Source organism: Monodelphis domestica, chromosome 2 (assembly GCF_027887165.1).
Source record: "Monodelphis domestica isolate mMonDom1 chromosome 2, mMonDom1.pri, whole genome shotgun sequence".
NCBI lineage: Eukaryota > Metazoa > Chordata > Mammalia > Didelphimorphia > Didelphidae > Monodelphis > Monodelphis domestica.
Genome location: NC_077228.1, coordinates 338,348,041 through 338,362,080, shown reverse-complemented (window position 1 = coordinate 338,362,080; position 14,040 = coordinate 338,348,041). Strand labels below are relative to the sequence as shown.

General features: G+C 32.3%; 1 protein-coding gene across 1 annotated transcript in view; it reads left to right on the top strand.

Moving 5' to 3' along the window:
- The window catches only part of ME1 (malic enzyme 1), a 289,390-nt gene that overhangs the window by 150,546 nt on the left and 124,804 nt on the right, over positions 1–14,040 (top strand). Inside the window, exon 6 of the mRNA XM_001375732.5 lies at positions 1,338–1,441. Coding sequence (XP_001375769.3) covers positions 1,338–1,441 — 104 coding nt within the window. The remainder of the gene's footprint in view (positions 1–1,337; positions 1,442–14,040) is intronic.

Here is a 14,040-nt window from a genome sequence, read left to right as displayed (position 1 = left end):
AATCTTTTAGTTTTATTGAGTAGAAATTTTTATTCCAAAAATAATGTTGTTCCAATATGATATGTGCTATATATTGTCTGATATATTCAATCTTAGAAAAAGAAACTATCATAAGCCTCTTAGAGTTTGCTTCCTTTGAGAATAAAAAGATTTTTTCTTTTGTTTGTACTAATTATTCTATTAACTTAAGTATTATACGACTAGTATTTAAGAACTTGACAAAAAAAATTCAAAGGCATGTCTTTCTGTGAATATACTAGAATCAACTAGGTAGCACACTGGGTCTGAAGTCAGAAAGACATGAATTCAAATCCTGCCTTGGGCACTTACTTGTGTGACTGGGCAAATTATTTAATCTCTGCCCGCCTTGGTTTCCTCAACTGTAAAATGATGATGATGATGATGATGATGATGATGATGATGATGATGATGATAGAACCTAACTCCCAGAGTTCTTATGAGGATCGGATAGGGATATTTGGAATACACTTAGCACAATGCTTGGCATTCTATAGATGCTTAATAAATACTTGTTTTCTTTCTTCCAAAGAGTACAATGTGCTGCCTTTTCTTTCAGTAATAAGACTTTTCCTATTTGTGAAATCTGAAGAATATTAGTGATATTAACACTAATGATGATTGATTCCATTTTCTCTAGATTATAATGGGAAGAGAAGAAAAGGTAAATATTTCTTTACATAGGATTTATAAAGCATCTACTATGTGCCTTATAAGCACTGTGCTAAGATCTTTACAAATATTATCTGGACTACTTCTTTGATATTTTAAATTAATTTTTGTACTTTTACACCTAGATAAATACAGTAGACAGGTTATTTATGAGCATAGTATTATTTTGGTTCTATTTTGGATTTTAATAATAGCTAGCATTTATATAGATAGCACTTTAAATTTTATGATTAACTTAATAAATATTCTTCCATTTATTGTCACAACTCAGAAGGTCAGTGCTACTATTATTTCTATTTTACATTTAAGGAAATTGAGGCAAATCAAGATTTAGTCACTTGCCCATGGCCACACTAGCAACCTAATGGGTTTTTGAGGTTTGAACTTAGACCTTCTAAACTCCAGTGCTCTTCCCACTATACCACCTAGCTGCTTCTAAGAATAAGAATGCAAAATGAAAATGTACAATGCACATTCTCAAAACAATCCTGTGATAAAGACTAAAGTTCAGAGATCTTAATGACTTACCCTTAAGTAAGTGTTGGAGTTGCATGTGTCCAAATCAAATCCAGACATCTTTCCACTATATTGGTGACTTACCCAGTCTATCTCTCTCTTTCCCTCTCTCTCTCTCTCTCTCTCAACAGGAGTTGCTAAAAGATCCTTTATATATTGGACTGAGGCATAAAAGAGTGAGAGGAGGTGATTATGATGACTTTTTGGATGAATTCATGGAGGCAGTTACTTCCAGGTATGCATAGATAATCCTTATTTCACATTTTTCATCATTGTATAGTTGGGGAAAATATTTGAAGATGGAAAAAGCAAAATGTAATATTTTTGTGAAATGTGAAAATTTTTTAAAAAAACATAAAAATCCCAATGTATTAATGAGATAGAATTTATGGCAATTAAATCAGATCTGAGTAAAGTACACCACCTTGAAATAATTACTCGTAATTCATGATGTATGAATTGTATAACATATTAAGCATTCATCTTCACAACTGGTTATTTTGACCAGCAGAGATAATAAAATTTTAGCTTCAACCAAAGAAACATCATACTATGTGTTTTTTCTCTGAACTTCTTTCTTTCAACGTTCTCTGAGAGTATTCTGTGTCTCTGATTGGTAAGAAATGATTTTAGAAACTGATGACTATGAAATGGAAGGGCTGTGGTAATGATGTCTGTATCTAGAAGCTAAATTGGTTAATTTACTTAATGAATCACCAGCAGTACTGAGTTAGATGGAATTTAGTTACCTTCTCTTTGCAGAACCTGAGAGTATTGGCAGAGGAGGCAAATCCCTGAGAATGATTTTAAGATTATAGCCCATGAGTACTAAGCCTTCTACATTCAGCCCCTAACAGTTGAGATATACTGGACAAAAGATGCAAGTAATGTGAATTTGCTTCAGGGACTTAGTTAAACTATGAGTATTATAGGAGGAAATGACTTGGCAGGCCTTAAGCTCTTGAAGTGAGATTCAGAGAAGGAAGATTCCTTTCTTGCCTTCAGTTTATTAGCAAAAGATATTTTCCAAAATTATTGAGCAGGGCAGTTGATGTTGGAAAAGGATTTGATTAGGCTTAGACTTATGTATGCCGTAATTGAAAGCTAATTAAATAGATTCTGGCGATTGAAGCATGATAGCCTGGCCAAATTCATGATAAAAGAACTGAATTATTTTCTGAGGCAGCTGGATAGCAGAGTGGATTGAATGGAGTTCTTAAAGTCAGGAAGACCTGAGTTAAAATCCTACATCAGGCACTTTGTGCCTGTGTGACCCTGGACAAGTCATTTAACCTGTTTGCCTCAATTTCCTCACTTCTTAAATTGGGTTACTCACTTTCTCACAGGATTGTTGTATCAAATGTGTAAAATGCTTTTAAAATCTTAAAGTTCCACATCAAGGCTAAGTTTGGTTTTGCAAATGTCCCAAGCACTTACTATGTAATTTTATTAGTATGTAATAATTCCTACCTATGATCCTTAGTAACTTGGCATTATATTCTTATATTATTTATACAACTTCTATAAATGTATGGAAAATGATATCTAAGACATGTCAGAAAGCACCATCTGTCACTGGATGAGAACCAGGTCACTTTTACTGGGCTATAACCCCAGTTCTGTCACTCAATTTTTATTTAGCAATATTTAAAAATCATTATTCATCTCTGAGCCTTAGTTTAAACATCTATAAAAATCAGGAAATTGGATGAGATGATCTACAAAGACTCTTCTAATCCTAATGTAATGAGAAACTAAAGACCTATTTACTGCTATCTATATTTTTAGAGTTTAGTAAATATATCCATTTAAAATTTTTTCAGAATATTTTTATTTGGGATTTTGGTAAACATGAATTTTATTAATACTGAAAATATACAAATGAGTGTAAATTATGTGCTACAAATTAGTTTCATGAATGATGATGGGATGCAGAATAAAGAAAGTATTCCATAGTCTGAGTGTAATCAAAAAAGTTCCTAAAGAAAGTCTATTTTGAAGATATCTAAAATACTAAAATAAAAGATGATACAGTATAGCCTATAATCTAGTATAAAATATTAAATGATAGTCGACCTACTTACTGGCTTTGTGACCATGGGAAAATCATTTTATCTCTCTGGGTATCACTTTTCCTGATCTGTGTAACACACTCTTCAAGACTTCATTCCTTTTGTCCCCAGTCCGCACTCCCAGGCCAAGGTTCCTAAGAGAGAGTCTCCTTCTCCCCTTAGAATTGCACGGATAGTCCTGAGAGTCTGCGGTCTCCTGTGCTATCACACATGAGCCCTCATTGGTATACTTCCCATTTGTGATGAGCCAGTCAGCCAATTAGAGGTATTTACCAAGAATACTAAGAACAGTTGACATAAAACATTTCTACCTTAAAGATGTGTTCTCTGGCAAGGCCAGAGAAAGATTGACTTAGAGGAAAAGGGTGCTGAGGAGACCCCCACATGGCCAAAGGGAGGTCCACGAGCTCCTTTCTTGAGGTTATTGCCTGCCTTCTTTTCTGATTCAAGAAAGTCACGAGCCTTGGAGCAGGCAATCCCTTAGCAACAGCAGCACTTCCAGAGAAGAACAGGTGCCATATCTGTACTCCTGCTGACTTCATTATTCCTCTTACTGCCCCCACTCTTCATCTATGATTGAAATATTCATTTTTTTTGCTTTTCCTTTTCCCTCCCCTGTCATGGCAGATCCATTACAAAGTCCTGTCCAGTCTCTCTCTACCCTTCCTGTGGCCTCTACATTTTCAGGCCCCTTGATTTTTGCTCCTGGATCTTTCTCTTGTGTCCTCCCCTGAATCCATCCTTCATGCCAAATTCATCTTCTGTATGCGTATTATGTTGTTAGCAGCCTTCAGTGAGTTCTAATTGTTCACCAAGTTAGGGCCAAGCTCCTTATTCTGGCATTCAGAGTCTGGCTCTATCCTATTACTTCTCATCATCTATGTTCAATTCTGTAGACGATGCATCTCCTATTACTTCTGTACTACAGACAACCTCATATATTGGCTGTCTCCAGATAAGCTCTGCACCTTCCTACCACTGTCCCTTTACTTTCACTGTTCTCTTTGCTTAGAATGTGTCTTTCCTTTTTCCTTGTTGAATTGCTATTCTTCTTAAACCTTACATAGCACTTTGAATGAAAACATATGTAATATATTTTGGCTCTAATGATTAGAGGGCATATTTTATTTTACAGTTACCTCTGTATGTAACTATATGTATAATCCCCTGATAGCAAACTGCTCCATCAGAACAGCAATGTAGATATCTCATCCAAACTTTGTAATGCCCTATTCCCTAGCACAGTATTCTCTGTAAAATGGGGATTTAATGAATGTTTATTGAATTCAACTGAGGCAAGATGATTACTGTTAGGGATAATGAGTAAAAAATTTCCTACCTTGGAAGGGAGGTTGTCCTCCAAGTTCTAGTCCAAATTAAAGCCAACATAGTTATTTGAATTGACCAGTTTGGGGGTTCCATATTTTTTAAAGTTGCATAACTTTAGGGGAAGAAACGCTCACAGAAACAGTTGCATTAATACTAAACATACTAGCATCAATAAGGGGGCATTATTAATGAAAAATGTGAATGCATAGTCAAAATTTTCAGAGATTAGTAGAAACCCAACCAAAAAGTTAGAATTACTTTTTCTAAGAAAGGACAAAAAAGAAACTTCTAAGGGTTCTATGTCCAACTGAAGGACCTCTTGAAATCAAAACTTTTTAAATTTTTGTTTTATTGGATGGAATGGGATATTTGATGGGTTCTCTGCTCTGTTATAGTCAAATAGCTTTGCCTAATGGTGCTATGGGGAAGGAAATGAGTTACATCCATTAAAGATAATGCCTCTATTGTATCTTCTTTGATGAAACAATGTTACTAAAATATGGAATAATTGAGTGTCTAACAAAGAAAAACAAAATCTTTCAAGGTAACCTATTGGAATCTATAATAAAAACCAGGCTATTGAACCTTAAAATAACAAAACATATTTTAGAAAGGCAACATTATTTCTAGAAAAGGGTCCAAAGGAAAAACTATTTTTCTAATGAAATGGTAAAGCAAATTTTGATATATTAATGTAATTAGGTATTATTGTATTGTAAGAAATATTGATTGAAAGAGTCTTGAAAAGGCTTGTATGAACTAATGCAAACTTAGAATCCAGAAAGCAGTAAATAGAATGACTACAGCGGTGTCATTACAATGATTCTAATAAATGGAAAATAGAAAAATAATAGAACAATCAGAAGTAAGTGCCACAAAGTTATAAAGAACAAGTATGACCCTGAAGAAAAGTTACAATAAACTCCTCTCCCTACCTATTTATAGAAGTGTGAACTATTTATGTGGAATATTGTATTCAATGACATTATTTTAATGTTAGTTTTATAGAACTTTTTACCTTTTTCATTTCTTTTTTATTATAAGGATTTGTTTGCTGAGAGAGGGTATAGGAGCATTGACACAGTGGAAAATATAATTGATGAATAACAAAAGATATTAAGAAAAACTTATTTTAGAAACAAAAAAGGGGTCCAGCTTTAAATATCTATGGTGACATAAATTAATGGCAGAATAAGAGATTAGATCTCCTTTTTTCTTAGTTGACAAGCTTTTTCTTTCTTTTAAAAAAATTGTATATTTTATTTTGAATTTAGCAATTATCAGTAAACACAAATATTATTCAAAGAACAAGAAAGAAACATATGAGAAACAGTTTTGTGAGTTTTTTAAAAAGTATATATAATTATATGCATATATAATTTGACACATCAATAATAAGAAAACTGCTCTATTCATATTCTTTTCTGTATTGTTTTCTCAATATTCTATTCTACTCCACTGTCTTTTATGTGTAATCACTAATGATATTCCCTTAGGTTACAGTTAACATACTGAAAAAGCATCCTTCAACTCTGGCTGCCCTCACAAATTCTATTATAATGTTTCACTGTGGTTGGAGTAATACATTTAAGAGAAATTCTCTTGGTGTAGAGCCATAAAGCCATACCATCTGTTACAAAACTTGATGTTGGTATTTTGATGTAACACTTTCTCACTGATGCAGTTCTGAACTAGTGCCATGGCTGGGGGCCATCAAATGAGCTGTTAAGTTGTTTGTAATAACATATCAGATTTCATAGGGAATAATTAGTAGCCCTCCTAACTTCACAGTCAGCTAAATTACATTTCTCTTACATATTCTCTCCCTTAGAAATATAAATTTATATCTTGGGTAGATCTCATTTGGTATTAAATTAGTATGAAGGATATTGGGTGGGTCTCTTACTTCCATGCCCACTTACCAGGAAAGACTGACCACCATCTCATTATCTTTCCATCACTTAGCTCTAAAGCTGAGAATATCATTGTTGTAACTTGCTTTGTCACATTCTCCCAAACATTATACTTTCTCCAATCATTGTTTTGGTTACCATTTCTTGGAGAGATCTACAACTGACTCCAAACTAACTCAGTCCCAAAGTGAGAAGTAGGGTAGTTGTGACCAACAAAATACCCAGAGAGAAGTAATTTAACAAACTACCTGTCTTACTACTAGGATATGATCTCTTGGTGTAGAAAGGCAGAATGGTGTAATTAATAGAACACTAGATTTGGAATCAGAAAAACTTAGGTTCAAATCCTGCTTCAGAGCACTTGACCTGACTCCAAGAAGACCTGAGTTCAAATTTGACCTCAGACATCTACTAATTATGGGGCCTTGGACAAGTCAGTTCCCTTATTTGTAATATTTGAGAATTGAACTCAATGGCTTCTAATATTCCTACCAGCTCTAAATCTGTGATCCTAAGGAAAAAGTAGATTATTGAGCTGACTGATTAGTTTTCAGGTTAGCTGACATCATTGGAGAAGTCACTGATTCTGCTATTACTTTTAGTTCTGGTCTTTTGGATCTCCTTATCCTTCATAATATCCCATGTCTCTGGAGCTATTTGAATAAGATTTATGTAGTATCCCCCTCACCTTAATCAGAATGCTTTTTAATAGAGTTATTATAATGGTCATATTTTTAAAAGGTTCCCCAAATTCATCATATGGTTAATAAGTTTCGGTGCTATAAAAGGTACTGTATTAAGTGCAGGGTGCACAAAGACACATAGAGTAAACTTTCCTAAAGGAGCATAGAGTCTCATACAAGAGAAAATATATGGATATATAAATGACTCACATATTGAAGTACATATTAATCTAAAATGGAGAGATTCAGATGAATTTGAATATAAAATGATCACTTCCATTTAGTAGGATCAAGGAAGGCTTATAGAGCAATTCACATTTGACTTTACCCTTCAAGAAAAAAAAGGATTTTAACAGTCAAAGATTAAAATGAGAGAATCCATTCCAGGCATTTGGAGTATGATGTGAGCGAAGACATAAAGAGGATGAAATAAGAGTAGAAAATGTTAAAAAAAAAAAGTCCAAACAAGAAGAAAATGCAAAGATCATTTATAGCTCCATTTGCAATGTATTTTTAAATTTAAATTTATTTACTTACTTGTTTGCTATACTAAAATGCCCAGTTAACTCCCTCTCTCCCCTACCCCCTTATCAAAGAAGGCATAATTTGACAAAAAGATATGTGTATTGCTTATTTCTATCATTTCTTTCTCTGAAGGTCATATATTCAAGTCATTCTTCAAATAATATTTCTCTTGCTATATGTAATGTTCTCTTGATTCTACTCATTTCCCTTTATAATTTCATGTAGATCTCTCCATGGTTTTTTTAAAAATTGACTTCATCTAAAGCACAGTAGTATTTCATCACAACATATGCCACAACTTGTTTAGCTATTCTCAAATTGATGGACATCACTTTAATTTCTACTTCTTTGCCACAAGAAAGAGAATTGCTATATACATTTTAGGACATATTGGTCCTTTTCCTTATTTTCTTAATCACCTTAGTAAGTAAACCTAATTGCCTTATTGCTTAAAGATATAAAATGATTATAAGATCAAAATGGCATAAAGGGAAATATAAACAAATTAGAAGAACAGGAATCATACAACCTATGAGATTTATGGATAGGAGAAGAATTTATGAATAAACAAGAGATAGAGAACATTGTGAAATAGAAATGGATAATTTTGAATATACTAAATTTAAATTTTGTGCTCATGAAACATATTCAAAATAAGGAAATTAATCTTTTGTGGAAAAAATTTATGAATAGTTTTTCAGATAAAAGCTTCTAATCTAAAATATGGAGAAAACTCTTTATCAGATGTATAAGACTATAAGCTATTCCCCAATTGATAAATGCTTGGTTGGTCTTTTGCATGTTGGATCTGATTTTTCTCTCTTACAGTATGATAGTTCCAAAATAGATAATTATTCTTCAGTTGGTCAATTCCAGATCCTTGAGGTGCATTCATTAAAATATTAAGCCTCATGTAATATGAAAATATCATACAGATATGACACAGGGACAGACAGTGATAGTTCTTGTGCTCAGTGAACTTGTAATCTAATGAAGGGCATTATACATGTACCAAAATAATAATAGTACATGGAAATATGTAATGCATCTTTGAATGATTCAACTAAAATGCTAAAGGAATGCATAGGAAGGAAAATAAAGATTGTATTTTAAATATGAATCATTTAACCTTTTTCTGACTTGCAAAATTGTGATGATAATAATAGCACCCACCTTCCAGAGTTCTTGGGAGGTTCTAATGAGATAATAATTGTAAAGTGCTTAACAGAATGCCTGGTGCAAAGTAGGGCTTATTAAATTCCTATTTTCTTGCTTTCCTCCTTTTCTACTGCCATTAGCAGAAAATTCAAATTAAAACTATATCATAGTTTTTGATGAATTCATATACAACCTGCAACAGAGTTATTGTGAAGATAAAGTGAGATGTTTTTCAAATTTTTTTACTTAATATTTTAGAAAGTATCAGAAATATTATTGCCAGTAAAATTGTTATTATTATATCAAATGCATATAAACCTGCTTTAAAGGATGGGAAGTAGTTTATATCTAGTCTACAAAGAATTAAGACAGTTTTATGGCTTTTGTGAACATGGCAGTAAAGGAACAGCTTTGGAGACTGAAAGACCTTTGTTCAAGTCTGGTCTCTGATACAAACATACTGGCTGTGTGACTCTGGGCAAGTCAATTAACCTCTCATTACTTTAGACAACTTTCTAAAATTCTAAATTGAAGGGAAATAATGATCTATGTTGGTAGAGGGAATTTGCCCTAACAGAGAAATCCAAGATCCAGTCCCTATCACTTTTAATTATTATGAATTTAACAAATACCAATAATTCCCCTATACAAAAAAAGAACTAAAACTTAAGACTATATGCGAAACATGAATCATATAGGGTTTTTATGTTATATTTTAAATTTTACATTGTAGTTATAGCTACTTTTCTGGTTCCCCTTCTGAACTTTGTTCTGTTCTCTTTTGCTTATGTTTAATAATTTGTTGATACTCTTTCTTCCTTTTTTAAGAATCATCATCAATATAACTTTAATTTCTGATTTAAAAACCAACTTTTATTATGTTTTCTTATTAAAAACTTAACAGGTGATAATTACAAATAATTTATAAAGGTTAAATAATCAGATTACCACTTTTGAAACTATGTGGCATTTCTTAGGTTATAATGAATAATCCCTATATTAAATGCATATTGATAACATAATTTTGAACTAATAGGTTTTTCATAGAAATCATATTCTTTAAATTTTTTATTTAAACTTTGCTATAAGCAAGCTGTTAAGAGCAAAATAATAATTTATGCTGCCAAGATTATCATAGTTTCTGTCACTGAACTGTAATTTTTATGTTAGTGAACTATAAATATAAACTAAGCCAAAATTAACACAACATGCCATTTCTTTGATTTAACTACTATATAGTGATTAATTTTGATGACTGATTTTTTTTTGAACATTCGCAGATGGTAAGCCATTTTATTTCACTAAATAAATTCCTTTGTACCCTGTAATCATATAAAAGCAGCTATGTTTATAGAACTAAAAAATAGAGCAAAATCTTTAAAAGATTACTTTGTTTACTGATGTGGTTAGATTAGGATATAATGAAAATTTTGAGTAATGTTCTAAAATGTATTGGAGAAACTCTGTTTTTTGCAATTTCCTGCAAAAATGAAAGCCAAAGAAGTGAATAGTATTGGTTCTTGAGTTTATTTTTTAATAGAAGTAGAGACTTGACTACCAAACCTCTATAAATTATCAGAAGAGTGATGCTGTAAGAAAAATACTGAAAAATTATTTTCATGTACCCTCTCTACTTTATACAAGTTAGGAATTATGAATTTGGAACTTTGAAGATTCCACTGATATGTTGGCTAGTTTAATGAAACCACTTTTTTTCTTTCTATATTCTGTTCTTTGTTAAAATAGATGGCTCTGGGCTGAGAAGGATGGGGTGAGTGAGGTGGAGGGAGGGGAGAAATACATTGGAAATAAAGATGATATTAAAACAAAAATAGCAGTAAAATACTCAAAATAAAATTATTTCCATTAGTTAAATTGTGGAAGTGGTTGTATAGCTCAGGAGTAAGAAATGAAATAGCTCAAAGATTTCTAGACTATCCAAGTTCATATGTCTTTATAGGGTGTACATTTTCTTTAAGGTGAAAGTTAGGTACTAAAAATAGCAAGCACCAAAAAGCTGATATATAGAAAAAGAACTAATTGCATTTTTACAGAGAGGAAATGATCTGTTATTTTCCATGAGAATCACTTAAAAATTGTATTGATACAGTCTGACCATGAACTTATTAGATCAAAGATCAAAAGCAATTAAAAAAACTAGAAGGAAGAAAAAAATTACGAATGCTGAAAAATAGGAAATGGAAATTTAACCAATTTTGAGTGTACCCAATCCAGAAAATGCCTGATACCCATGACGAGAAAAGATATCCAAGATATGCAAAGATATCCTGATATAAAACTGTTTATAAAATCTTACAAAGTATATTCAGAGAATTTGGATTCAAACTTCAATTTTGATGCTTATTGTGTGACACTGGGCAAGCCACATGACCTCCTTGCAAAACAGTTTCCTTATCTTTAGAATGAACAGATTGGACAATGTGGCCTCCAAAAGCATTGTTTCATTTTGTTCTGTTTGTCTTAAATGTACACTAGCACAGTACCATTTGCACAGAGGGCAAAAAAAGATATTGTTGAGACCCAAGTAGGTTAGAGCATCTCAAGAGCATTATTAATAGATACAATTGGAAAAAAAAAACAATAAGTAAACATAGCATAGGACAGATTTGCTGGTTTTTCTATAGTGATCAATGACATTTGATCATATTTGGACTATTATCGTCTCATAACTTGATGTGCTCTTTGAGGAAAATCTTCTGAACTAGATGCAAATAAATAGGTAGGTATATAAATGAATGAATTTATATCATTGACCAAGTAACTTTAAAAGTATTAAGAGTGCAGAGTGAAAGGAACAGAACCAGGAGAACATTGTACACAGAGACTGATACATTATGGCACAGTTGAACATAATGGACTTTTCTACGAATAGCAATGCAATGACCCAGGACAATCCAGAGGAACTTGTGAGAAAGAAAGCTATTCACATTTAGAGAAAGAACTGTGAGAGCAGAAATGCAGATGAAAAATATATAATTAATGGTGTAGTTTGATAGGGATATGATTGGAATTTTGATGTTAAAAGATCACACTACTGCAAATATGAATAACATGGAAATAGTTTTTGAACAATGATATATGTATCACTCGGGCTTCTTGAGCATGAATGACCTGATTATACCTATACTGGCAGCTGTATTGAGAATGAATAGAAGGGGAAAACTGAATATAAAATATCTATGACCAGGGCTTGGACTTGGGTGGCAAAATGAACATAGAAGGAATAGAACAAATATGAAATATTCTGAAAATCTGGAACCAACAAGACTTGGCAACTAATTGGATGTGTATAAGTAAAAATTTGAGAATAACTCCTCGGTTGCAAAACTTTGTAACCAGAAAATTTCTGTAGACCTTAGCAGAAATAGGGATGTTGAATGGATATGAGTGAGAAAGTATGACTTCTACTTGCCTTTTTTTTTAGATATTAATGAGACATTGAGGTGGAAATTTCAAGTATCCAAGGCAATTGGAGAAAGACAGGGATTTAAGGGAGATTTTTAGATTTTGGAATCTCGTCAAGAGATAATTGAGTCAGTGTGATATAAAATAATTGAGAAAGTTGAGGAGGCCCAGTCTAGAGCTCTCATGCATAGGATATTGTACATGGATGATGATCCTTCAAAAGGAACCAAGAAGGATTATTTAGAACAGTTAGAAGTATAACAGAGTAGTTGCACAGTAATCCAAAGAGGAGAGAATATAAAGGAGGAAGAAGTGGGCAACACAAGAGAGAAGTCAAGTAGAATAGCAACTCATGAAAATGCCTTGGGTGAGTGACCTTAGGAAAAGATGTTATAATTGAATAGTAGAGATAGAGGCATGAAGGGATGGTAAGGTCAAGCAATAGTGTTCTATTCCTTGGAGAAATCTGGATGAGTCTGTAGGTAGAAGAGAGGAACCAGAGGTAAGGATATGTTGAAAAGAGTCCCAGAGAAGAGATATAAGGGAATCAATTACGAGACATAAACATATGATATATATATACATATATATATGTATATATATATATATATATATGTGCGTGTGAAAACAAAAGTAAAAAAAATTTAAAAACCATTTTATACTCAGAAATGAGCAAATAAGAAGAGGAAAGGGGATGAGGCTGAGGTGATTCATAGTATGGGATTGAGAAGAAAAGGCAGTGTGGATAGATGGCTTCATTTTTTAGTGAATTGTGAAGCAAAATTATCTTTGAGTAGAGAGTACATGTGGTTTGTGACACGAAGAGTACTTTAAGTACTGCTCGGAAAATAGTTGAAAATTAGAAAAGAATAAAAGAATTGACATGTTGTAATAAGGCTATATTTGAACTTTTAAAATGGGAATTCCTTTATTATTCAATAGACATTGAGGAAATGCTTAGCAACTGCTTTTTCATATGGAATAAATAATTAGTACTATAAGTCATAAATGATCCAATCTGGTTTACTAGATCTCTTTAATGTCAAAGGAAGAATATCCTATGGCACCAAGGAAACTTTTTACATGAGCGCACATTTTTCAGTATAATTTTATGCCTTTAAAAAAACAAATGTTTTTAAAGTACAACTCTTTTTGTCATCTGTTTGTATCTATCTCTTCAAAATATCTTAAGTGAGAAAATAAAATAATGTTCTTTTTATAATACATTTCACACACTACTGAATAGTTCAAATATTTGATCTTCTATAGTACATATATTGAGGATTATTTTTTTTAATGAAATTTTTTACTTATACCCAAAGAAGCATCAGAAGAAGCTTCACTTTTAGTATATCAGTTGTTTTGCCTTTATCATATTGAAGAACACTGTATATGCAGTCAAGCTCTATCTTTCGAATTTCTGGAACTTGAAGAGCCAGTCTTTGTCTTTCTGTACCTCCTTTTTTGACTGTGATACATCAGAGACGCTCCCTCATTTCATTATACTCTATTATCATATCAGTATTACTGAGTTTTAACTGATAAATAAGGTAACATATTGTGTACTTTGAACTGAGTGAAAGAAAAAAGCAATGCAAATACAATGTGACAATGACAATGACAATGACAATATTTATAAACGTAGAAACTGTTTTTGGCTGAATCACAGTAAGTGGTTGTCACTAGAAATTTGCCCCCCCTGCATGGTAAATTGTTTGTAGTTACAGA